The sequence below is a fragment of the Theropithecus gelada genome, chromosome 2 (genome assembly GCF_003255815.1).
Source record: "Theropithecus gelada isolate Dixy chromosome 2, Tgel_1.0, whole genome shotgun sequence".
Lineage (NCBI taxonomy): Eukaryota > Metazoa > Chordata > Mammalia > Primates > Cercopithecidae > Theropithecus > Theropithecus gelada.
This window is the reverse complement of record NC_037669.1, coordinates 183,684,425-183,702,640: the sequence shown is the minus strand read 5'-3', so window position 1 is coordinate 183,702,640 and position 18,216 is coordinate 183,684,425. Positions and strand designations below refer to the sequence as shown.

The window sequence follows — 18,216 nt, the reverse complement described above, 5'->3', positions numbered from 1 at the left end:
ATCTTGGATACAATGAGTCATGAAATTCTTTTTAACATCAAGTGTTGGGCAGAACCATGGTGTATCATTGAACCAGGCCAGAAATTTGTAAAGTCTTTCTTCGCAAAACACTGTGTGATTGAACCAGGATGCAGGCCAGGATGGAGAAGGCCATCTCATCTATTGTCATAAGGCCCACCATTTCAGGGGGCCTGCTAAGCAAATATTACTTGCCCCCTTATTTTATAAATGAGAAAACTAAGTATCAGAATAGCATAGTGAGTTGCGCAAGGCTACTTGTAGAAAATTAGGGGCAGAGCTGAAAGGTGAACTCAATACTTTTGATGGCAACATAAGCAATGCCGAGCCATTCTTTTACCATGGTCATGTTTTATGCCATCCTCAGATACCTTGAATCCTACAGCATCACATTTTTCTTTAAAGACCCTCCCTCACTAACCACTATCCTCTAGAACCCAAATCTGGCTTCAGCATAGCCAAAGCTATAACATTTCAAGAAGATTCCTTTCTCCCAGGAAAGACTGGGTGGGGAATGGCAGCAGCCAATAAGAATGACCCCATTTCAATGAGCTCTCCCAAGGGCTTGTTGCATCATTCAACCTCTTAAAAGGACAAGAACACATCAAGGAGAAAAACAGATTTCAGTGGAGATATGAAGCTAGACTCAGGACAAACAAGCTCGAGTTCTGGCTTTCCCTCTAACAACTTTGAGTAAGTCATTGCTTTCTCTGAACTTTCCCATTTCCATCTGTAAATTAGCTGTTCTCCAAGGTTTCTCCAGATCTGATCTGTGACCTGCAGTGTGCCACTGGCACCTTGGTTGGAGAAAGGTACCATTTAGTACTGGCTTTGTTGTGACCATGGACCAAGTCACAGATGTGTCCCTTACCAGATGAGGGCCTTGAAGCACTAAATATATGTAGGACCAATCGCAGAGCTGTGTTGAGATGTTGCCTTGCAGTTTGCTACTTGTAATTGGAAGGCTGACCCTCAACTTTGAAAGGCCAGGCCACAGAGAGTTACAAAGACCAGTTCACATCTGGCCTGGGGTGAATGGCAGGGCGCCCCAGGATCAAGCAAGAAGCATTTGGCCTCAGGAAGAAGAGCATCTGAAATGCATTAGGTTGCTAAAAGCCTGCTCTCCCAAAGTTGCCAAGAAAACTCAAATGTTCCATGGTGTCTAAAGGATTGTCAAAAGCGCCCAGGCCAAGGAGTGTAGTCTGGCCATTTGGAACCAGGAGGAGGCCCACACTCACAGTAGGTCTACCTCCAAGACCCAAGCACCGTGCCTGGGAGGGCCGTGCAAGCATGTTCTTAGCCAGCGGGGGCCTGGTGCCGAAGACCTGCTCATGGGCCAGAGGCATTTGGCTGCAGGAGGCTGGTGGTGCATGTGCATGCTCAGGGTGCAACTCAGTGGAATGAAGTTTGCTCAGATCTTTCTCCTTCCCCTAAAGGTACTACACAGCTCCTGGGTGCAATGATGGGTGGCCCAGAGTAGGGTCCATGCATCATTGCTTATAGATTATGCCATCTTTCCCCAACCCTGGAGGCCCTGGGCCTTAATCCATGGGCACCAATTTATAGCAAGATTCTTTTAGGACAGAGAAGAAAAGGTTTAAGGCCCTATGCCCATGGTCTTAATATCTATTGAGTTAGTGTGGGATACTAGACTTAGAATCTAGTTAAGCTCCTGCTATCTGACTTAAAAGTCGTATCCCTTTAGGCTAGTCACTTAAACTCAGGAGGTTTACTCACCTAGAAAATGGAGATGGCTAAGGCAAATAAAACGAAAATTAAAGGATCCCTGGAATTTGAAGGATCCCTGGAGATCACTGTGACCAAATGCCTCGTTTGACAGATCAAAAATTGAAATCCAGAGAGGGAAATTTACTGACTCAGAGTCACAAGGGAAATGGAAGAGAAAAGCCAGGTCAAGACTTCCAGCATCTTTGTTACCAGTCTAGCGTTTGCTGTGGCCTGCTAGATGGTTTTTTAGGTTCCTTCCATCTCTCTGTCCCTATGGAAAGAAAACGTTCAGAAGCTTTCTAGGTTCCCATAGCATGGATAACTTCTGAAATAAGACCTGCCTTTCTAGAGAAGGAAGGGGATAAGTGTCCACTACTAGAAATAGATGGCTGTCAATGGTCCGAGTCACAGGTGGTCTTAGCCAGAGGTGGTTCAGGATAGAGAAAGCCCGAGCAGAGTGGTCCAGTCCACAGAGGGTCCCAGCTACAGAAGAGCCAGACTAGAGATGGGCCAGCCTAGAGAGACGTAGACCCAAAATGACCCTGAGTAGAGCTCTTCCAGGCTAGCATGACCCAGGCAGGTTAGGGTCCCATGGTGGCATAATCTATAGTAGGTGACATGTGAATTTCTCTTTGTGGCTTCTGTCATATGGCTGACCTGACCAGTCTCTGTCTCTTGTCCCTGTTCCCTCTTTCTCCTTACAGAGTGTGGTCAGCCCTCCCGCTCCCTGCCAAGCCTGGTCAAGAGGATCATCGGGGGCCGAAATGCTGAGCCCGGCCTCTTCCCATGGCAGGCCCTGATAGTGGTGGAGGACACTTCGAGAGTGCCAAACGACAAGTGGTTTGGGAGTGGGGCCCTGCTCTCTGAGTCCTGGATCCTCACAGCAGCTCATGTGCTGCGCTCCCAGCGTAGAGACACCACGGTGATACCAGTCTCCAAGGAGTACGTCACCGTCTACCTGGGCTTGCATGATGTGCGGGACAAATCAGGGGCAGTCAACAGCTCAGCTGCCCGAGTGGTGCTCCACCCAGACTTCAACATCCAAAACTACAACCACGATATAGCTCTGGTGCAGCTGCAGGAGCCCGTGCCCCTGGGACCCCACGTTATGCCTGTCTGCCTGCCAAGGCTTGAGCCTGAAGGCCCGTCCCCCCACATGCTGGGCCTGGTGGCCGGCTGGGGCATCTCCAATCCCAATGTGACAGTGGATGAGATCATCAGCAGTGGCACGCGGACCTTGTCAGATGTCCTGCAGTATGTCAAGTTACCTGTGGTGCCTCACGCTGAGTGCAAAACTAGCTATGAGTCCCGTTCAGGCAATTACAGCGTCACGGAGAACATGTTCTGTGCTGGCTACTATGAGGGCGGCAAAGACACGTGCCTTGGAGATAGCGGTGGGGCCTTTGTCATCCTTGATGACTTGAGCCAGCGCTGGATGGTGCAAGGCCTGGTGTCCTGGGGGGGACCTGAAGAATGTGGCAGCAAGCAGGTCTATGGAGTCTACACAAAGGTCTCCAACTATGTGGACTGGGTGTGGGAGCAGATGGGCTCACCACAAGGCAGAGCCCCAGGTGGAACAGTGAGCTGACTTCCTTCCTCAGGGCCTGCCTCCCCTGAGTGAAGCTACACTGCACTTCCGACAGCACACTCCACATTGCTTATCAGACCAAATGGAATGGAACACACTGACCTAGCGGTGGCTTCTCCTACAGAGAGAGCCCCCAGGACCGTGAGAGGCAGCAGTGTGGTATAGGAAAAGGCTCTAGGCAGGAGACCTGCATTCCTGAGCTTGTCCAAGTCTCTTCCCCTGTCTGGGCCTCACTCTCCCCAGTAACACAATGCAGGAGCTAAACCAAGGCCATCCCAGCACTCCTCTCCAGGCCATACTTCTTATCCCAGTGGCCTTTATTCACTCCTGACCACTTATCAAACGCATCGGTTCCACTGTTGGTATGACTGAGCTTGGATCTGACTATTAGAAAATGGTTTCTAACATTGAACTGAATGCTGCATCTGTATATTGTCCTGCTCTGCCTTCTGGGACTAGCCTTGGCCTAGTCCTTCCTCTAGGAGAAGAGCATTCAGGTTTTGGGAGATGGCTCATAGCCAAGCCCCTCTGTCCTAGTGTAATCCCTTGGAGAACTTTCTTGCCTGGGGTTTCTCTCCCAAAAGCTTCTTGCAGTCTAAGCCTTATCCCTTATGTTCCCCATTAAAGGAATTTCAAAGGACATGGAGAAAGTTGGGAAGGTTTGTGCTGACTAGTGGGAGCAGAATATCAGCGGGAGGCTCACCAAGCCCTTAAATTCGCATTGTCAACTCAGAACACGTTTGGGCCCATATGCCACCTTGAAATACCAGCTGACACCATGGATGTCCACACCTGCTGCTCCAGACAAGCACAAAGCAATCTTTCAGCCTTGAAATATATTATCTAAAAGGCTACTACCTGAACCCCAGACCCAAATTTGGGGACGTAGCTGATTACCTGGGAAAAGAAAAGACCCACACCGTATCCTGCTGTGCTTTTGGGCAGGAAAATGGAAGAAAGAGTGGGGTGGGCACATTAGAAGTCACCCAAATCCTGCCAGGGTGCCTGGCATCCCTAGGGCATAAGCTGGGCGGAGAATCCACCCCACAGAATGTTCAGAGAGACCCACTCCTTCATTTTCCAGAGTCAAAGGAATCAGAGGCTCACCCATGGCAGGCAGTGAAAAGAGCCAAGAGTCCTGGGTTCTAGTCCCTGCTCTGCTCCCAGCTGGCTGTATAACCTTTGGGAAATCATTTTCCTTCTCTGAGTCTCTGGTTCTCCATCAGCAATAGGAGGGTATTAGGTCCCCTGCAGGGTCTTTCTAGCTGGAGCACTCAGAGCTTCCCTGACTGCCAGCAGCCTCTCTGGCCCTCACAGGGCTGACTGTCCTCCTTCTACCTGGAGCTCTCTGTCCTGGAAATCTCCATCAGAGCAAGACAGCCAGAGAAGCCCCTGAGAGGGAATGACTGGGAAGTATCCACTTCTCCAACCAGCTCGTCAAAGCGCACTCCTATGTCTATGAATGGCACATGTAAAGATGGTATATTTTGTATCTTTTATATGATATGCTTCACCACTCTGTAAAGGGCCTCTGCATTGTTGCTCCCATCAGGGGTCTAAAGTGGAAATAAACCCTCATGGATAACCAACAGCCTTGGCTATAGGTTTTGTTATTGTTGGGGAAGTGTGTTCATTTGTTTTGACTTTTTTAAAAAGAAATTGGCCTCCTCATGAAACCAAAATCTCCCTTGTTGCAGAAAAAGTACAACTTTTGGTATCTGGACGTTATCCAAGAGGTAATGAGGAAAGGATTTGGTTACTGATGTGTCTTCTTCTCAGAGGCTGCTTGTTCCTTCGTTTAAGTGCCTGGCATTTAACTCCTTGCCTTCAAAGGACTTGAGCCTGAAGGCCCGGCCCCCTACGTGCTGGGCCTGGTGACCAGCTAGGGCATCTCCAGTCCCAATGTGACATTGGATGAGATCATCAGCAGCAGCATGTAGACCTTGTCAGATGTCCTGCAGTATGTCAAGTTACACATGGTGCCACACGCTGAGTGCAGAACCAGCTATGAGTCCTGCTCAGGAAACTATAGCATCACGGAGAACACGTTCTGTGCCAGCTAGTTTCTAGTGCCAGTTTCAAAGGGTTGAAACTGGCATGCAAGACAAGCTTATGTGCATATAGGTCTTACATAGGCAAAAGAAGTTAAATGTAAAAAGAACAGAGATTTAAGTACTATAGGAACTTAAAGAAGGGGCTATTTCATACAGCTGAAGGGGCTTGGAATAGCTTTGCAGAGGCTTCAAAGGATGCATGGGAGATAGGAGGGAAGGGGCAGAGTGGAAAAAAGCATGAAAGCTTTCAAAGCATGAAAGCTGGCCATGGTTAAAGTGAGAGCGGTGGGCATTGAGTGGGAAGAGTTTTTAAAGGCATACTCTATTTGAACTGTCCTGAAATGAGTGATTCTCTAAGTTTGGGGCATATGAGAATCACCTGGGGTGCTGGTGAAAAATGCAGATTGCTGGGTCTCACCCACTGGAAAATTTGAATTCAGTAGGTCTGAGGGTGGGCAGCATGGTGTGGAAAGTGGAAGGAAGGAGCTGAGCTAGAAAAGCAGTTATGCAGCTACTGCAACTGTCCTGATGAGGGATGGTGCAGACCCACCAGCCATAGGGCTGTGACAGTGCAGACAGGACGAGGGGCAGTTTAAATCGATTTAAGTGATACATTCAGCAGGGCTTGGCCTATAGGCATCTCTTGATAAGTTCGAGCATGAGTGGCATGTGATAGTGAAGTCTCACCATGGGACGCACTTATGGTTTGCCTTTGTTTTTGGTTTGTACCATAATGAAAATGCCATTCTTTTTATACTATTGAGAATGAAAATAAGAGCATATTTATGCTTTGCACTTTATGGTTTGAAGGGCTGTCGTGTCTCATGTTCTATTACATTTCCAACTTTTGCTTTTCTTTAGATACTTGGACTTTATGTTGTGACATATTGAGGTACTGAGGCATGACGAGGTTACACACAGAGCACTTTGTGACATGGAGTCGGGGAGACACATCCCTCTCCTTCTCCCAGGGGTTTACCAGCAGCTTAGTGACTGATTGAACACGAGGTTGAAGAAAAGAGAGGCAACAAGGACGTGGTTGATTCAGACATTAGCAGACATCTGGAATAAGAAAGGGGAGAAGGTTAGTGAAGGGTGGATACTCGGGCTTGGTTTCACTGAGTTGGAAGAGTTTATGAGCAACCAGCTGGAAATGTAAGTCAGCAGTAAAGAATGGTGAGTTTTAGAGGACAGGACAGATTGAAAGACACTGATCTGAAATTCATCAGCACATGGGTAGTATGATGGCATAGAGGTAGAGGGCATCATCTAGGGGAAATTTACAGATAAGAAAAGGAGACCAAGGCCTGGGGCCGAATGGGTGAAACACCAGCATCACAGAAGGCATGAAGAAAAGAGAGGCCCCAAGGAAAAGAAAAAAAAAAGGGAAGGGATCAGAAACACAGGGAGAAAAGTGCTTCAGAAGCCAAGAGGAGGAGCTGTAAAGAGGGATGAAGTAGTCAACAGCACCCAATGCTGCTAAGAGTCCCAATGAAGGACTCCAGGAAGGAAGTTCCCCAGGACAGGTGTCAAGTCTCCACTGTCATCCCTGAGGGGTATGCAGGCAGCAGGCTCCATGCGTGAGTTTCAAGTCTCTAGGACTTCTCTCTTCCTTAGTCCTCTCTCTCTCTCTCTGTCTGTACTCCCTCCTTCCCCTCTCTCTCTAGCCTTCTCAGTCTCCCAGGATGGGCTTTTAGCTCTTTTCTCAGAGGTAGGAAACTGCCCTTGCATCTTCTGTAAGCCTTGTGGTAAAAATTACATGTTCAGTTCTCCATCTTTTGGTTCCTTGAAACCTACAAATTTTTTATTCTTACTATAAAGCCTGATTCTTCAAAATGAAAGTCCGTCTTTCCAGACTTTGGTTTCTGCTTTGCTCTTTCAAGTCAAAGCCTTATCCAGCCTTTGCTTAAAACCATGGATGCTCCAGCTTCAGTGGCTTGGGAGCCACAGTGCACAGCGAATTCCTAGGGATGAAAAATGTATCTGATAAGATTCGAAAAATAGTATCCTACTCTGTATGTAGATATCATGGTTGAAGTTCCATTTATGGTCTCAGAGACATTTTATTTCCATCTACTATTTGTAGACCTGTTAAATATTCAAATGGCTGCCTATTTCCAAGTTTGTGCAGTACATGGCACTTTCTTCTTCTGAATACAGCTCCAAAGGGGGAGGAAGAATGTGGGAAAGGAGTGTCAACTCGTCTTTTCAGAAGCTTTACTATAGAAGGGAGGAGTAGGAGAGACTGTGGAATGAATGGCAAACGGGGAAATGGAAGCTGATTTTTAGGATGAAAAGTCTTGACTGTGTTTTAGAGGCACAGAATAAGGAGAGATGAAAAATACAGAAGAGGGGTGATAATCTCCAAGGCCAGGTCTCCAAGAGTTCAAAAGTTAAGAGATCCAGAGTGAAAAATTAGTTCTGAAGACAACAAAGTTTACAGGGAGAAGAGATGGTGAGGAGGATGGTTTGCACTCAGTGGGATTCCCACTCAGGGAGTTCCCACTCAGTGGGCTCTGAGAGTCTGTTGGGAATGGAGGCAGGACATTAGCTTGGGGAAGCTGGCTGTGGGCATGTAGAATGATGCTGGGAGATGCTGAGGCTGCATCAAGGTTGTGGATGCAGAGCATTTATCTGTGATTTTCTCCAGCCTAGTCACAGCTAAAAAGGTAGCAGGTAACTGCCTGGATCCAGGGGCTTGGGTTATGAGTGTTCTGGGAAGCCACATAGTTAAAAGTTTATGGGGCTGGCCAGAGTAAGAAAAGCCCAGAGTTGGGAGTCAGGAGACCTAGATTGATAGTCTTGCCACTAACTCATGGAATACCTTTTGGCAAGTCAATTTCCTTCTCCGGGCCTTGGTTTCTTTAGCTGAATGATAAGAGGGATAGACCAGATGGTCTCCAAGGGCTATTCAGTTGTAAAGTGTGTATGTGGGAGCATGTGTGTCAATTCAAGCCAGTGGAAAATGGGATGGAGCAGGCAGACACTGTGGTGGTGAGGATCTTCAGCTCCACAAGGCCCTGAGGAAGGGCTTCTCTCAGGAGACAAGATTCCTTGGATGGAGCATAATGATTCCTTATTAGCTGTGACACTTTCATTAGTAAGTGACATAAAGCCAACATAAGCAGCTTAAGGGGAAAAAAGAGAAGTAATTTATAGGCACATATAACTGAAAAGGCTGTACCAAAAGGCTTCAACTGTTATGGTGCAATCTCTCTCTCTCTCTCTCTCTTTGCCCCTCAACTGTCAGCTCCACTTTTCTTCATCAGTCTCAGTAGACTCTTAATGAAATGATTGTTGACAGATCTGGATTTATGGCTAATAGCTTGGCAACTCCAGTAGGGAATGACTTTTTCTTCTCTAATATGCTTAGCAAAATTCTCAAGTAAGGCTTTCATTGGTCCAGCCAAGGTCACATTCCCATCTCTGAGCAATTGCTGTGACCAGAAAGTGCATGGCTTTGATCAGTCACATTTCTATCCCTGAAACCAGAGGTGAGATCAATCCAACTCTAACTGCATAGACTAAGAATGGGGAAAGTGCAGACTCCAAAGAAAGATTGAGATGCTATTATCAGGAAGGTCAATTAATGCTGGAGGAGCAAAAATAATAGATGTTCCTAACAGGGTGATGAGTTGGGAGCTCTGGCAGTGGGCAAGATATAGTCCAGAGTCTGATCTGTCTCTCCCTCCCTCCCTTGGATGCAGTGTGTGGGCTGCCCAAGTTCTCCCGGAAGCTGATGGCCAGGATCTTCAATGGACGCCCAACCCAGCAGGGTACCACTCCCTGGATTGCCATGCTGTCACACCTGAATGGGCAGCCCTTCTGTGGGGGCTCCCTTCTAGGTAAGGAGAAGGTGGAAGAGGTGGAAGCTAAGGAACTGAACCCCCTCCTTAGAGACTGACCAAGGTTTCTTCATTGTGAGTCATTGTGCACACTAGCATCAGGGTACAGGGTGCAGTATGGTAGAAAGAATTCTCGACTAGACTGGATCCTGGTCTGTCTCTGGCACTGGGAAGGACAAAGTCAGGGAGTCTCTCAACCATCAATAACAGTGCATGGGGGTCAAAGACAGGGCATGCCAGGGCTGTGAGGTCAGGGAGAGCCAGGAAACTCACCCTTGGGGATCAGGAAAGGTCGATTTACAAAGACCTTGAATGCTATGCTTAGGAATTTCTATCTTGTCTTGAATGCTGCTTTAAGTTGATAAGTATGTTCTGGAAAGTTCTCTCCAGAGGCCGCATTGATAAAAAGGAGGGTGAAACTGGAGGCCAGGAGATCAGTGAAGCATCCATTGCAGTAGCGGGGAGAGAAGGCATAGCCTCAGAATAAGAACAGGGCATGAGGGATGGAAACAAGGAGGCAGATTCAATAACACTGGGAAATAGGACTGTCACCTTTGTAATGGAATGTGGGTGGGAGTGGGAGCAAGAATGAGAACAGCTGATGGCTCTCCCTGCCACAGTTTGGTCCAGGCAATCTGAGGTCTGTTCCTTTTCTGATGTCAAAAGAAAGCTGAATAGCAATCTAGGCTATCTACTTCTGCATCAGATCCCACCACCGAGGAAGAAGGCCTGGCTTGGCCCATCTCTGCATGGGCAGCTCCCAGGCTGATGGGCATGCCTCTCAATCAGCGTCACCCTCCTCCAGATCCAACCAGGGTGGACAGTTCTGGGGCGGGGATCCCTTTGGCAAGGCACCAGGCCTGGGCTAGAGCTGCAGCCACAGCACCAGGGCTACATAAAACCCTACTCTGCAAGGAATTTATCCTTAAATTCTCACAGGCCCAAAGATGAATGGTCTCACTCAAAGGAGTCCCCCAGAGAGGCAAAGAGAGTGAGGGAAGGTATTAAGGGGCCAGAAAGGGCTGAGGGCAGTGCAGTGGGAGCGGAGTCAGGGAAAGGACCAAGGGAGAGAAGGGAAGAGAAACAGAGGACCAGAATTGGAAAGACAACAATGGAGAGGACAGAGAGAGACAGGGAACACTGAGAGACACCTGGAAAATAAGATAGAGGATTGATGACAGTAAAGAGAAAAATGAAAGGGAGCAATCCAACAAGAGGAAGAGGTACTGGCAGGGCACAAGATACCCAGGAGAGAAGAAGCCAGGAAAGGAGGGACCTGAAGGGAAGTTGGAGAGAAGCAGGGTGGTGTGGAGGATGAGCTGCCAGCAAGGGCAGGGGGAGGGAAGACTCTGCTTCACCAGACATCTCCGATTTTGTTAGAGGGCAAATAAGAAAGATGGATTGTGTGTACCTAATTGTAAGAATGAATTCATTTTCTTAAACCTTATTTTTTTTTTTTTTTTTTGAGACGGAGTCTCACTCTGTCACCAGGCTGGAGTACAGTGGCGCAATCTCAGCTCACTGCAACCTCCACCTCCCGGGTTCAAGCCATTCTCCTGCCACAGCCTCCCGAGTAGCTAGGACAAACCTTGAGTTTTTGAGTCCACTAATGTCCACCATGTATTGTTATTCATTGTGTGTTTATTCCCTATGACTTATGTTTGAAAAATGTTTGACGTTCACTTCCCTACCCCCAGCCAAGCTGGAATGCCCTCACACTTCGTACTCCTTGCAGCAACTCTGATCTATCACTTCTGTCTACCTCCTATCATTCAGTCTTAAAGAGCAAGGGAGGGATAGGAGAGGGCAGAAGAAACAGGAAAGCAGCTGAGGGACAGAGGAAGGGGAAAGCACCTTGTTAATGCCCACACTGATGCCTGGGTAGCGGGATCTGCAGAGCTGGGAGGCCAAGCTGTATCTCTGAACTGGCCAGTGCACACCCCTGGGTTCATCTAAACAGCCCAGAGTCCCACACCAAGGCAGGCTCTCCTAACCTGGGTACCTCGGCCCACCTGACCCACCTGGAAAATCTGGTCCTGGACATGGGCAGAGATCAAAAAATGGCCCAGGGCAGAGAAGAGTGACTTAAGTGGAGCCCTGGCCAGGACCCAGGAGCACATAGCTGCTCCTGAGAGGATAAAGTGGAGCCTGGAACCTGCTCTGGGACTAAGCACTTCTGCCCTCGACCCTGAACTTTGACCTGATACTCAGCCTCCCCCACCCCCATGTTCTAGAGCTTTTCTTTCTGCTTGGCTCATCCTGGATATGTCTCTGGGCTCAGCTACTTATGGGCTTGTCATCTGCTCCACATAAGAGGTGAATGGAAGCCTGACCCTCCGTTAAACGAAGGGCAGATGCCTGTCCATCCAGAGAAAGATGCCAGCTGAGACACAGGAAATGCACTAAGCTGACTATCAAGAGCCCTGGGGTCTGGACCTGGCCCTGACCCTGAAACCAACCTGCTGGGTGCCCCTGGACATCTTTGCTTTCTCCAGGCCTCAGGGTTCCTGTCTATATAATGAAAGGTCTAGATCAGAGCAGTGATTCTCCACCCCGGCAGCAATAGAATTAACTAAGGAAATGTTTAAAACATTATCTGTGCCTGGGCTCCACCCCCATGACATAAATGGTTTAAATATAGGTGCAGTCACTGATTTTCTCTGTTTTCATTCTCCAGGTAATTCTAATGTGCAGTCAGTGTAGCTAGCTTCTGATTCGTCAATTTTAAACTTTAATGTGCATACAAATTACTGGGGAGTCTTGTTAAAATGAAAATTCTGATTCAGTGGATCCGAGGTGGGGCCGGCCTAAGAGTCTTCATTTCTAAGAAGCTTGCAGGTGATGCTAATGTTGCTGGTCCAGGGAACACACTTTGAGAAGCAAGGCCTGAGGAGGCAGCCAGTTGACCACAGGCTTTCTGTGCACCCACCTTGGGCTCTCTGGCTCTCACCAATGCCACAGGCTTAAAGGATCCCTGAAATCCTGTTTACAATGTTCAGTCCTGGCCTCGGTTGGAAAAGGCAGGTAAAAATCACAGGTTTAAATCCCCATATCTTCAGATTAGGATCATATGAGCATTTGAGTTGGGGGCCATAAAATACAATGGAGAGAAATACGGACATTTTTGAGGTCTTGAGGGGTCCCCTGGAGTAGTCTGAAGATCCTCAGCTCAAGACAGAGGAAGGCAAGACCAGGCAGTGCAGGACGATGGCACATGTGTTCTATTCCCCAGGCTCCAGCTGGATTGTGACCGCCGCACACTGCCTCCACCAGTCGCTCGATCCAGAAGATCCGACCCTACGCAACTCAGACTTGCTCAGCCCTTCTGACTTCAAAATCATCCTGGGTGAGTGAGTGAGGGGCAAGCTGACTCCTGAAACCAGCTGTGGTTCTGGGAATGGGATGACCGACTGGCCCTTTACAAAGAGTGTGTGCTCACTCACTCACTCATTTGTCGGGGCAGGACACCTGGGATGGAGGTCCAGGAACCTGAGTCCAAGTGCAAAATATGATTCTCCAGACACATGACCATGAGCTAGGCATTGAAGTCTATGCTTCAGTTTCACAACGATAAAATGAGGAGACCAGTCTAGATAATTTCCAAAGACCTGTTAGGTTTCCATGAACCTCTGGTTTCAAGCGGATCATACATATACAATCCAGACTTCCTCTCTTGTTTATAAAATCGGAACACCAGCTGATTCAGTTCAGATCTACACATATTTATCTACTGACACTATGCCAGGATCTAAGGACACAGTATAATCAAGACCTAGTTTCTGCCCACAGGGAGCTTACAGTCTAATAAAGGAATAAGATATGAGCACAGAGACCTCTAATGGAAAGTAGCAAGCAGTAAGTATTGTAGAAGAAGAACAGATAAAGTGCCATGGGAGTTCAGAGGGGAAAGACTTCTAACCCAAGAGTCGAGAGGCTACGTGGAGGAGGTCATGTTTGACCCAGGCACTGAAGGTGATGATATGGATTGAACATGTGGCAGCAGGCATCAGAACAAGCATTACAAGGCAACAGCATCAGTTCCTGAAAAAAGACAGAGGTGGGAACCCAAGAGAGTATGTAGAGAATGACCAACAGGGCGGGATGTCTGGGAAAGGTGGGTGAAGGCAGTGAAAGGGTTAAGGCTAGAAGCATGGGCTGGATGGGGCTGGGGTGGGGGCTGACAGGGAACAAGGTGTGACCTTATCCCCCATTTGCCCCCATGCCCCACATGTCTTCTTGCCCAGGCAAGCATTGGAGGCTCCGGTCAGATGAAAATGAACAGCATCTCCGCGTCAAACACATCACTCTCCACCCCCAGTATGACCCCAACACATTCGAGAATGACGTGGCTCTGGTGGAGCTGTTGGAGAGCCCAGTGCTGAATGCCTTCGTGATGCCCATCTGTCTGCCCGAGGGACCCCAGCAGGAAGGTACCTTCCCCCACCTCCACCTCTGCAGGGCAGCTGGTGCCTCCACAGGGAGTCCGTCTTCATGTTGCTGAAGCTCTGGTGCCAATTAAGTCAGCTGATAGTGTCTGCATTACTCACCAGCTGCTTCCCCTCAAACAGCCAAGTCAGAACTGGGTCCAAGGCAGCAAAAGTTGTGGGAAGCACATAGTAAACAGTCAGACCTAAGGGTCCAGATAGAAAAACAAAAACTAGACTAGTTATGGTAACAGAGAGAATTTAATATAGGGCACTGGAGGATTGGAGAAGTAAAAGGGAAGAGCTGAGATCATAGAGATGGTACCTGCAGGAAGAAACCACGAACCCTAGGGCAGGGGAAACATAGGTAAGAACCTGGAGTTAGGAACGAGAAGCTTGGAAAGCGGCCCTATGGGGCCAGAACCTGAACTTCTGCAGAAGAGTCTAATGTGGTAAGGAAAACAGCTGGAAACAATGGCCACTACTGGGGTGAAAAACCACTGCTAGGGCTGATGCCAACAGCCACAGCAAGTCTTCCTGCCTCTCTGAAAGTGCCCCCCTGTTTTCAGGAAGCCAGCTAGCAAAGTAGAACTGCCCACTTCAGAGAGTCATCCCTAGTGCCACAAAGCAGAGTGTAGAAGGGAAAGCCTCCAGCTGGGGGACAATGGCTTAATACTCAGCACAGGCTCAAACCCCACTGCGACCATTTCCCAGTTGGGTGATCTTGAGGAAGTTATTTAACTTCATTAAGCTTCAATCCCCTTACCTCTAAACCAGAGATGCTATCCCATGTGGTGGCTGTGATATTTCCATGTTTGAGATAATACTTAAACATAGGCGACCCATGCCAGCTGGCTTCCTTTTCATTCAATTTCCATGGTGCCACATCATAGTTCACTTCCTTTAGCTCAAAAGGAAAATGGCTGAGATGTCATCTGAGGAGTATTTAGGGGAACTGAGCCAACAGGAAAGGCACAGATATAGCTAGCTTTGACTCATTGGGTGCCATGTGCCTACCATGTGCCATATGCTTTATGTTCATTAACTTATTTATGAACCATGCAAGCCTTGCAAGGTGGCATTGTAGCCTCATTTACAAATGAGAAAATGAAAGGTCAGCAAGGTGAGGTGACTCATCTGAGATGCAGCTTGTGTGAAACAGATCTGGGGATATAGTACAGGTTTTCTGACTTTAGGCCCAACACTGTTTTCAGTGTCCAGGCTCTTTTTAAAACAGGAAAATAATGGCTCTGTCGGCGCTCAACCCACTTCCACCTTGCCCCCCAGATTTACCAACTTCATAGACTCCTAGAATGTCAAGTCTGAAAGGGGTTTTAGAGAATACCAGTCCAGCCTCCTCATTGTATGGACAGGAAAACCGAGGCTTAGAAGGGGAGCAGAGAGGAGGGCTTGCTATAGGTAGCATAGTATATAGTGGACTAGGCTGGCTTTTGTATTTATTCGCCATTCTTGATTGAGCACCTCCTATGTGCCAGCATTGTTATAGGCATTGCGATATAGCAGTGACCTAGAATGAGGTTATGCTCTCATGGACCCTAAGTTTCAGGTGGTTGAGGGTGGGACAGAATAGAAAACTAAACAAGTAAACCAGTAACACATCATAGAAACCAGTGCCCCTAGCTCTGCTGCAGGTAACCCCTAGCCCAGCTGCCCTTCACACGTTCCTCCCCACCATGCCACCTTTCTCCGAGAAGAACAATCCAGTCTTTCCTCCCCAGATGGAGGATGATGGAGCTGTAAGCTGCACCCCTCCAAACACCCTGCAGACAGCCTCTCTGTTCTCACAGTATCTTCTCTCCTTCAGGAGCCATGGTCATCGTCAGTGGCTGGGGGAAGCAGTTCTTGCAAAGGTTCCCAGAGACCCTGATGGAGGTGAAGTTCGTTTTATAACCCACAGACAGTGACACCTCAGCTCTGCACTGGGCCTTCCTGCTCCATATTGTTCCCTTCGGAATTTCGAGGCTTGGGTGGGGGTTGGTGAGAAGGAAACTAGGAGCCCAGAGCCACCTCCACAGTTCAATGGGACTTTGAACCCCAGAAAGCTTGATTTGTTTGTTCTACATGTCATGGACTCTAGCCTCTAAACACTGTTAAGTTTTCCCGGTAGCTTATTAAACGCTGAGCTTATGAAAATTCTCCCAGAAAGCAGCAAGTTTAGACACCGCTATGGATGGCAATCCAGCTGTGCACCATGAGAACTGCACACCAAATTGGCCAGAATGAGCCAGGCTCTTGACAACCACAGTCCTTGCAGTAATGAACCTGACAGTAATGAACCTACACTTAGAAGTTCATATTCCACTCATTTCAGGAAAAAACAAACAAACAAACAAACAAACAAAAAAGAACACTGAACTAAAAGTAGGGAACCACGGTTTCAAGTCTTGGCTCCTACTAACTTGCTGGGTCATCTGAAACAAGACATTTTGCCTCTCTAGATCATAAGATACTATTTCCAGCTGCAAAGTTATGGGGCAACATGAGCTGCCCTCAAAGAGCTGCTTGGCTCTGATATCATCGGGGCCTATGACTGACACGGCTAGTTTCTAAATTCTTCCACATATATTATTTTGACATACTTTAAGACTTGGGATTTACAACAACCATTCACCCCTTCATCCACTAGCTCCTGGGGGTCTATTTGGTGTTTCCTTGGTACCAGATGCTGTACTAGCTACTAGCTGGCTGGGGTAAAAGGATAGATCTGGTCCCTGGCCCCCTTGGGCTTATGGTCAAGTGGGATGGACAGAAAGTAGTTCTGGATGTGATAAAGGTGGAGAAAGAGAAGTGTAGGACACTCCAGAACATATGAAAGAGAACCTGATCTCATCTCAGGGGTTTGGGAAGCATTCCCAAAGGAAGTGATGCTGAAATGATACCTGAACGATGAATCTGGTGCTCAACAGGAGCTGAGGACCTGTCCTGAGGACCACCTTGCCCTGGCTTCCTCTCCCCTTATCCAGGGAAGGCCATAGCCCAAGAGGGATCTGAATGGCCTTTGGCTTCCTCCCAGCAAGGGCAACAGGAGTTGTCCATTTAGATAATATGGCCCATTCAGTTCTTGATTTGACTGAAAGAGAATCATATGTTTCCTCTTTTTATTCCAGACATCTACTCAACAGTTACCCCCATGCTGGATCAAGGGCAATAATAGCCACAATGCCTTATTTTTCTGTATCAATTTTGCTACAGTGCAAAATATACATATTTTTTCTGGGTATCTACTAAACTCCAAGCAATATAAGAGAGAAATGCATAAAATACGGATCCAGCATCTAGACAGATGCTCATACTGTGGTGAAGGAGGACAACATAAGAAAGCGCTTGCTGCAAAGCCAGCAGTGATAACTCCACAGTAACTAATATGTATACAGCGTGTGCAGTTTACAAAGCACTTGTTCATGCCTTTCCTTGTACAGTGATTAGTATATCAAGTACTGCAACTTCCATTTTTCAGATGAGGAAACAGAGTCTCAGAGTCTGAAAAACAATGAGTAAGCCGCATGTTCTAGGTCCTACAGTAGGGGTGAGAGAAAAGAAAACTGACCATCATTTATGCATACATTGTCCTATTGACTAATACATCTCCTAGGCAAGTATTATTATCTCTATCTTACTGATGAGAAATCTGAGTGCCAGAGAGGGCAGATTACTTGCCCAAGTTCACACAGCCAAGGTCTGCATAGCTGAGACTGCCCTAGACCACGGGCCTCCTGATTCTCCACTCAGTTGTTCCTTCACCTGTAGCACGGGGCAGTCTCTTAGACCAAGTCTAAGGTAGACATAGGTCCATCCAGGTATGGAGTGGAGAGGAGCTGGCTTCGGGAGTGTTAGAACAGCAGAGGCTTCTCAGCCAGGGATGGAGACCAATAACAGCTTTGTGTTCTAGATTGAAATCCCGATTGTTGACCACGGCACCTGCCAGAAGGCTTATGCCCCACTGAAGAAGAAAGTGACCAGGGACATGATCTGTGCTGGGGAGAAGGAAGGTGGGTTAAGAGGCTGGCAAACAACAGGGGCGTTGCCAGCCAGGGAATGGGGCAGAGCCAGCAAGGGAGCACAGAGGCCTCCCAGCCTGGTGGGCTGCCAGTGTGGGGGTGCAGGGGACTGGAGGAAGGCATGGGAGGAGGGACTCCACAGGAGAAGATGCATCGGAGAAAAGATATCTACAGGATGTTCATCATTCCCTTCCCAAGTCCAGTGTTTCCCTTAAGAAAGGCCTTGACCGGGCGCGATGGTTCTTGGCTGTAATCCCGGCACTTGGGGAGGCTGAGGCGGGCGGATCACCTGAGATCGGGAGTTCAAGACCAGCCTTGCTAACATGGCAAAACCCCATCTCTACTAAAAATACAAAAATTAGCTGGGCGCGGTGGCAGGTGCCTGTAGTCCCAGCTACTCAGGAAGCTGAGGCTGGAGAATCGCTTGAACCCAGGAGGCAGAGGTTGCTGTGAGCTGAGATCATGCCACTGCACTCTAGTCTGGGTGGAGCGAAACTCTATCTCAAAAAAAAAAAAAAAAAAAAAGAAAAAAAAAAAAAA

General features: G+C 48.0%; 1 protein-coding gene across 3 annotated transcripts in view; it reads left to right on the top strand.

The window, feature by feature from the left end:
- MASP1 (mannan binding lectin serine peptidase 1) overlaps positions 1–18,216 on the top strand; it is a 73,134-nt gene that overhangs the window by 53,477 nt on the left and 1,441 nt on the right. For 2 of the 3 annotated variants that reach the window (XM_025376790.1, XM_025376789.1), the window contains one exon: positions 2,451–4,925. In XM_025376790.1, coding sequence (XP_025232575.1) covers positions 2,451–3,334 — 884 coding nt within the window. In that variant the 3' untranslated portion in view covers positions 3,335–4,925. Of the gene's footprint in view, positions 1–2,450; positions 4,926–9,095; positions 9,234–12,465; positions 12,580–13,477; positions 13,664–15,482; positions 15,551–17,567; positions 17,668–18,216 lie in introns of those variants that run through there. The other variant, XM_025376791.1, reaches the window with a different exon arrangement.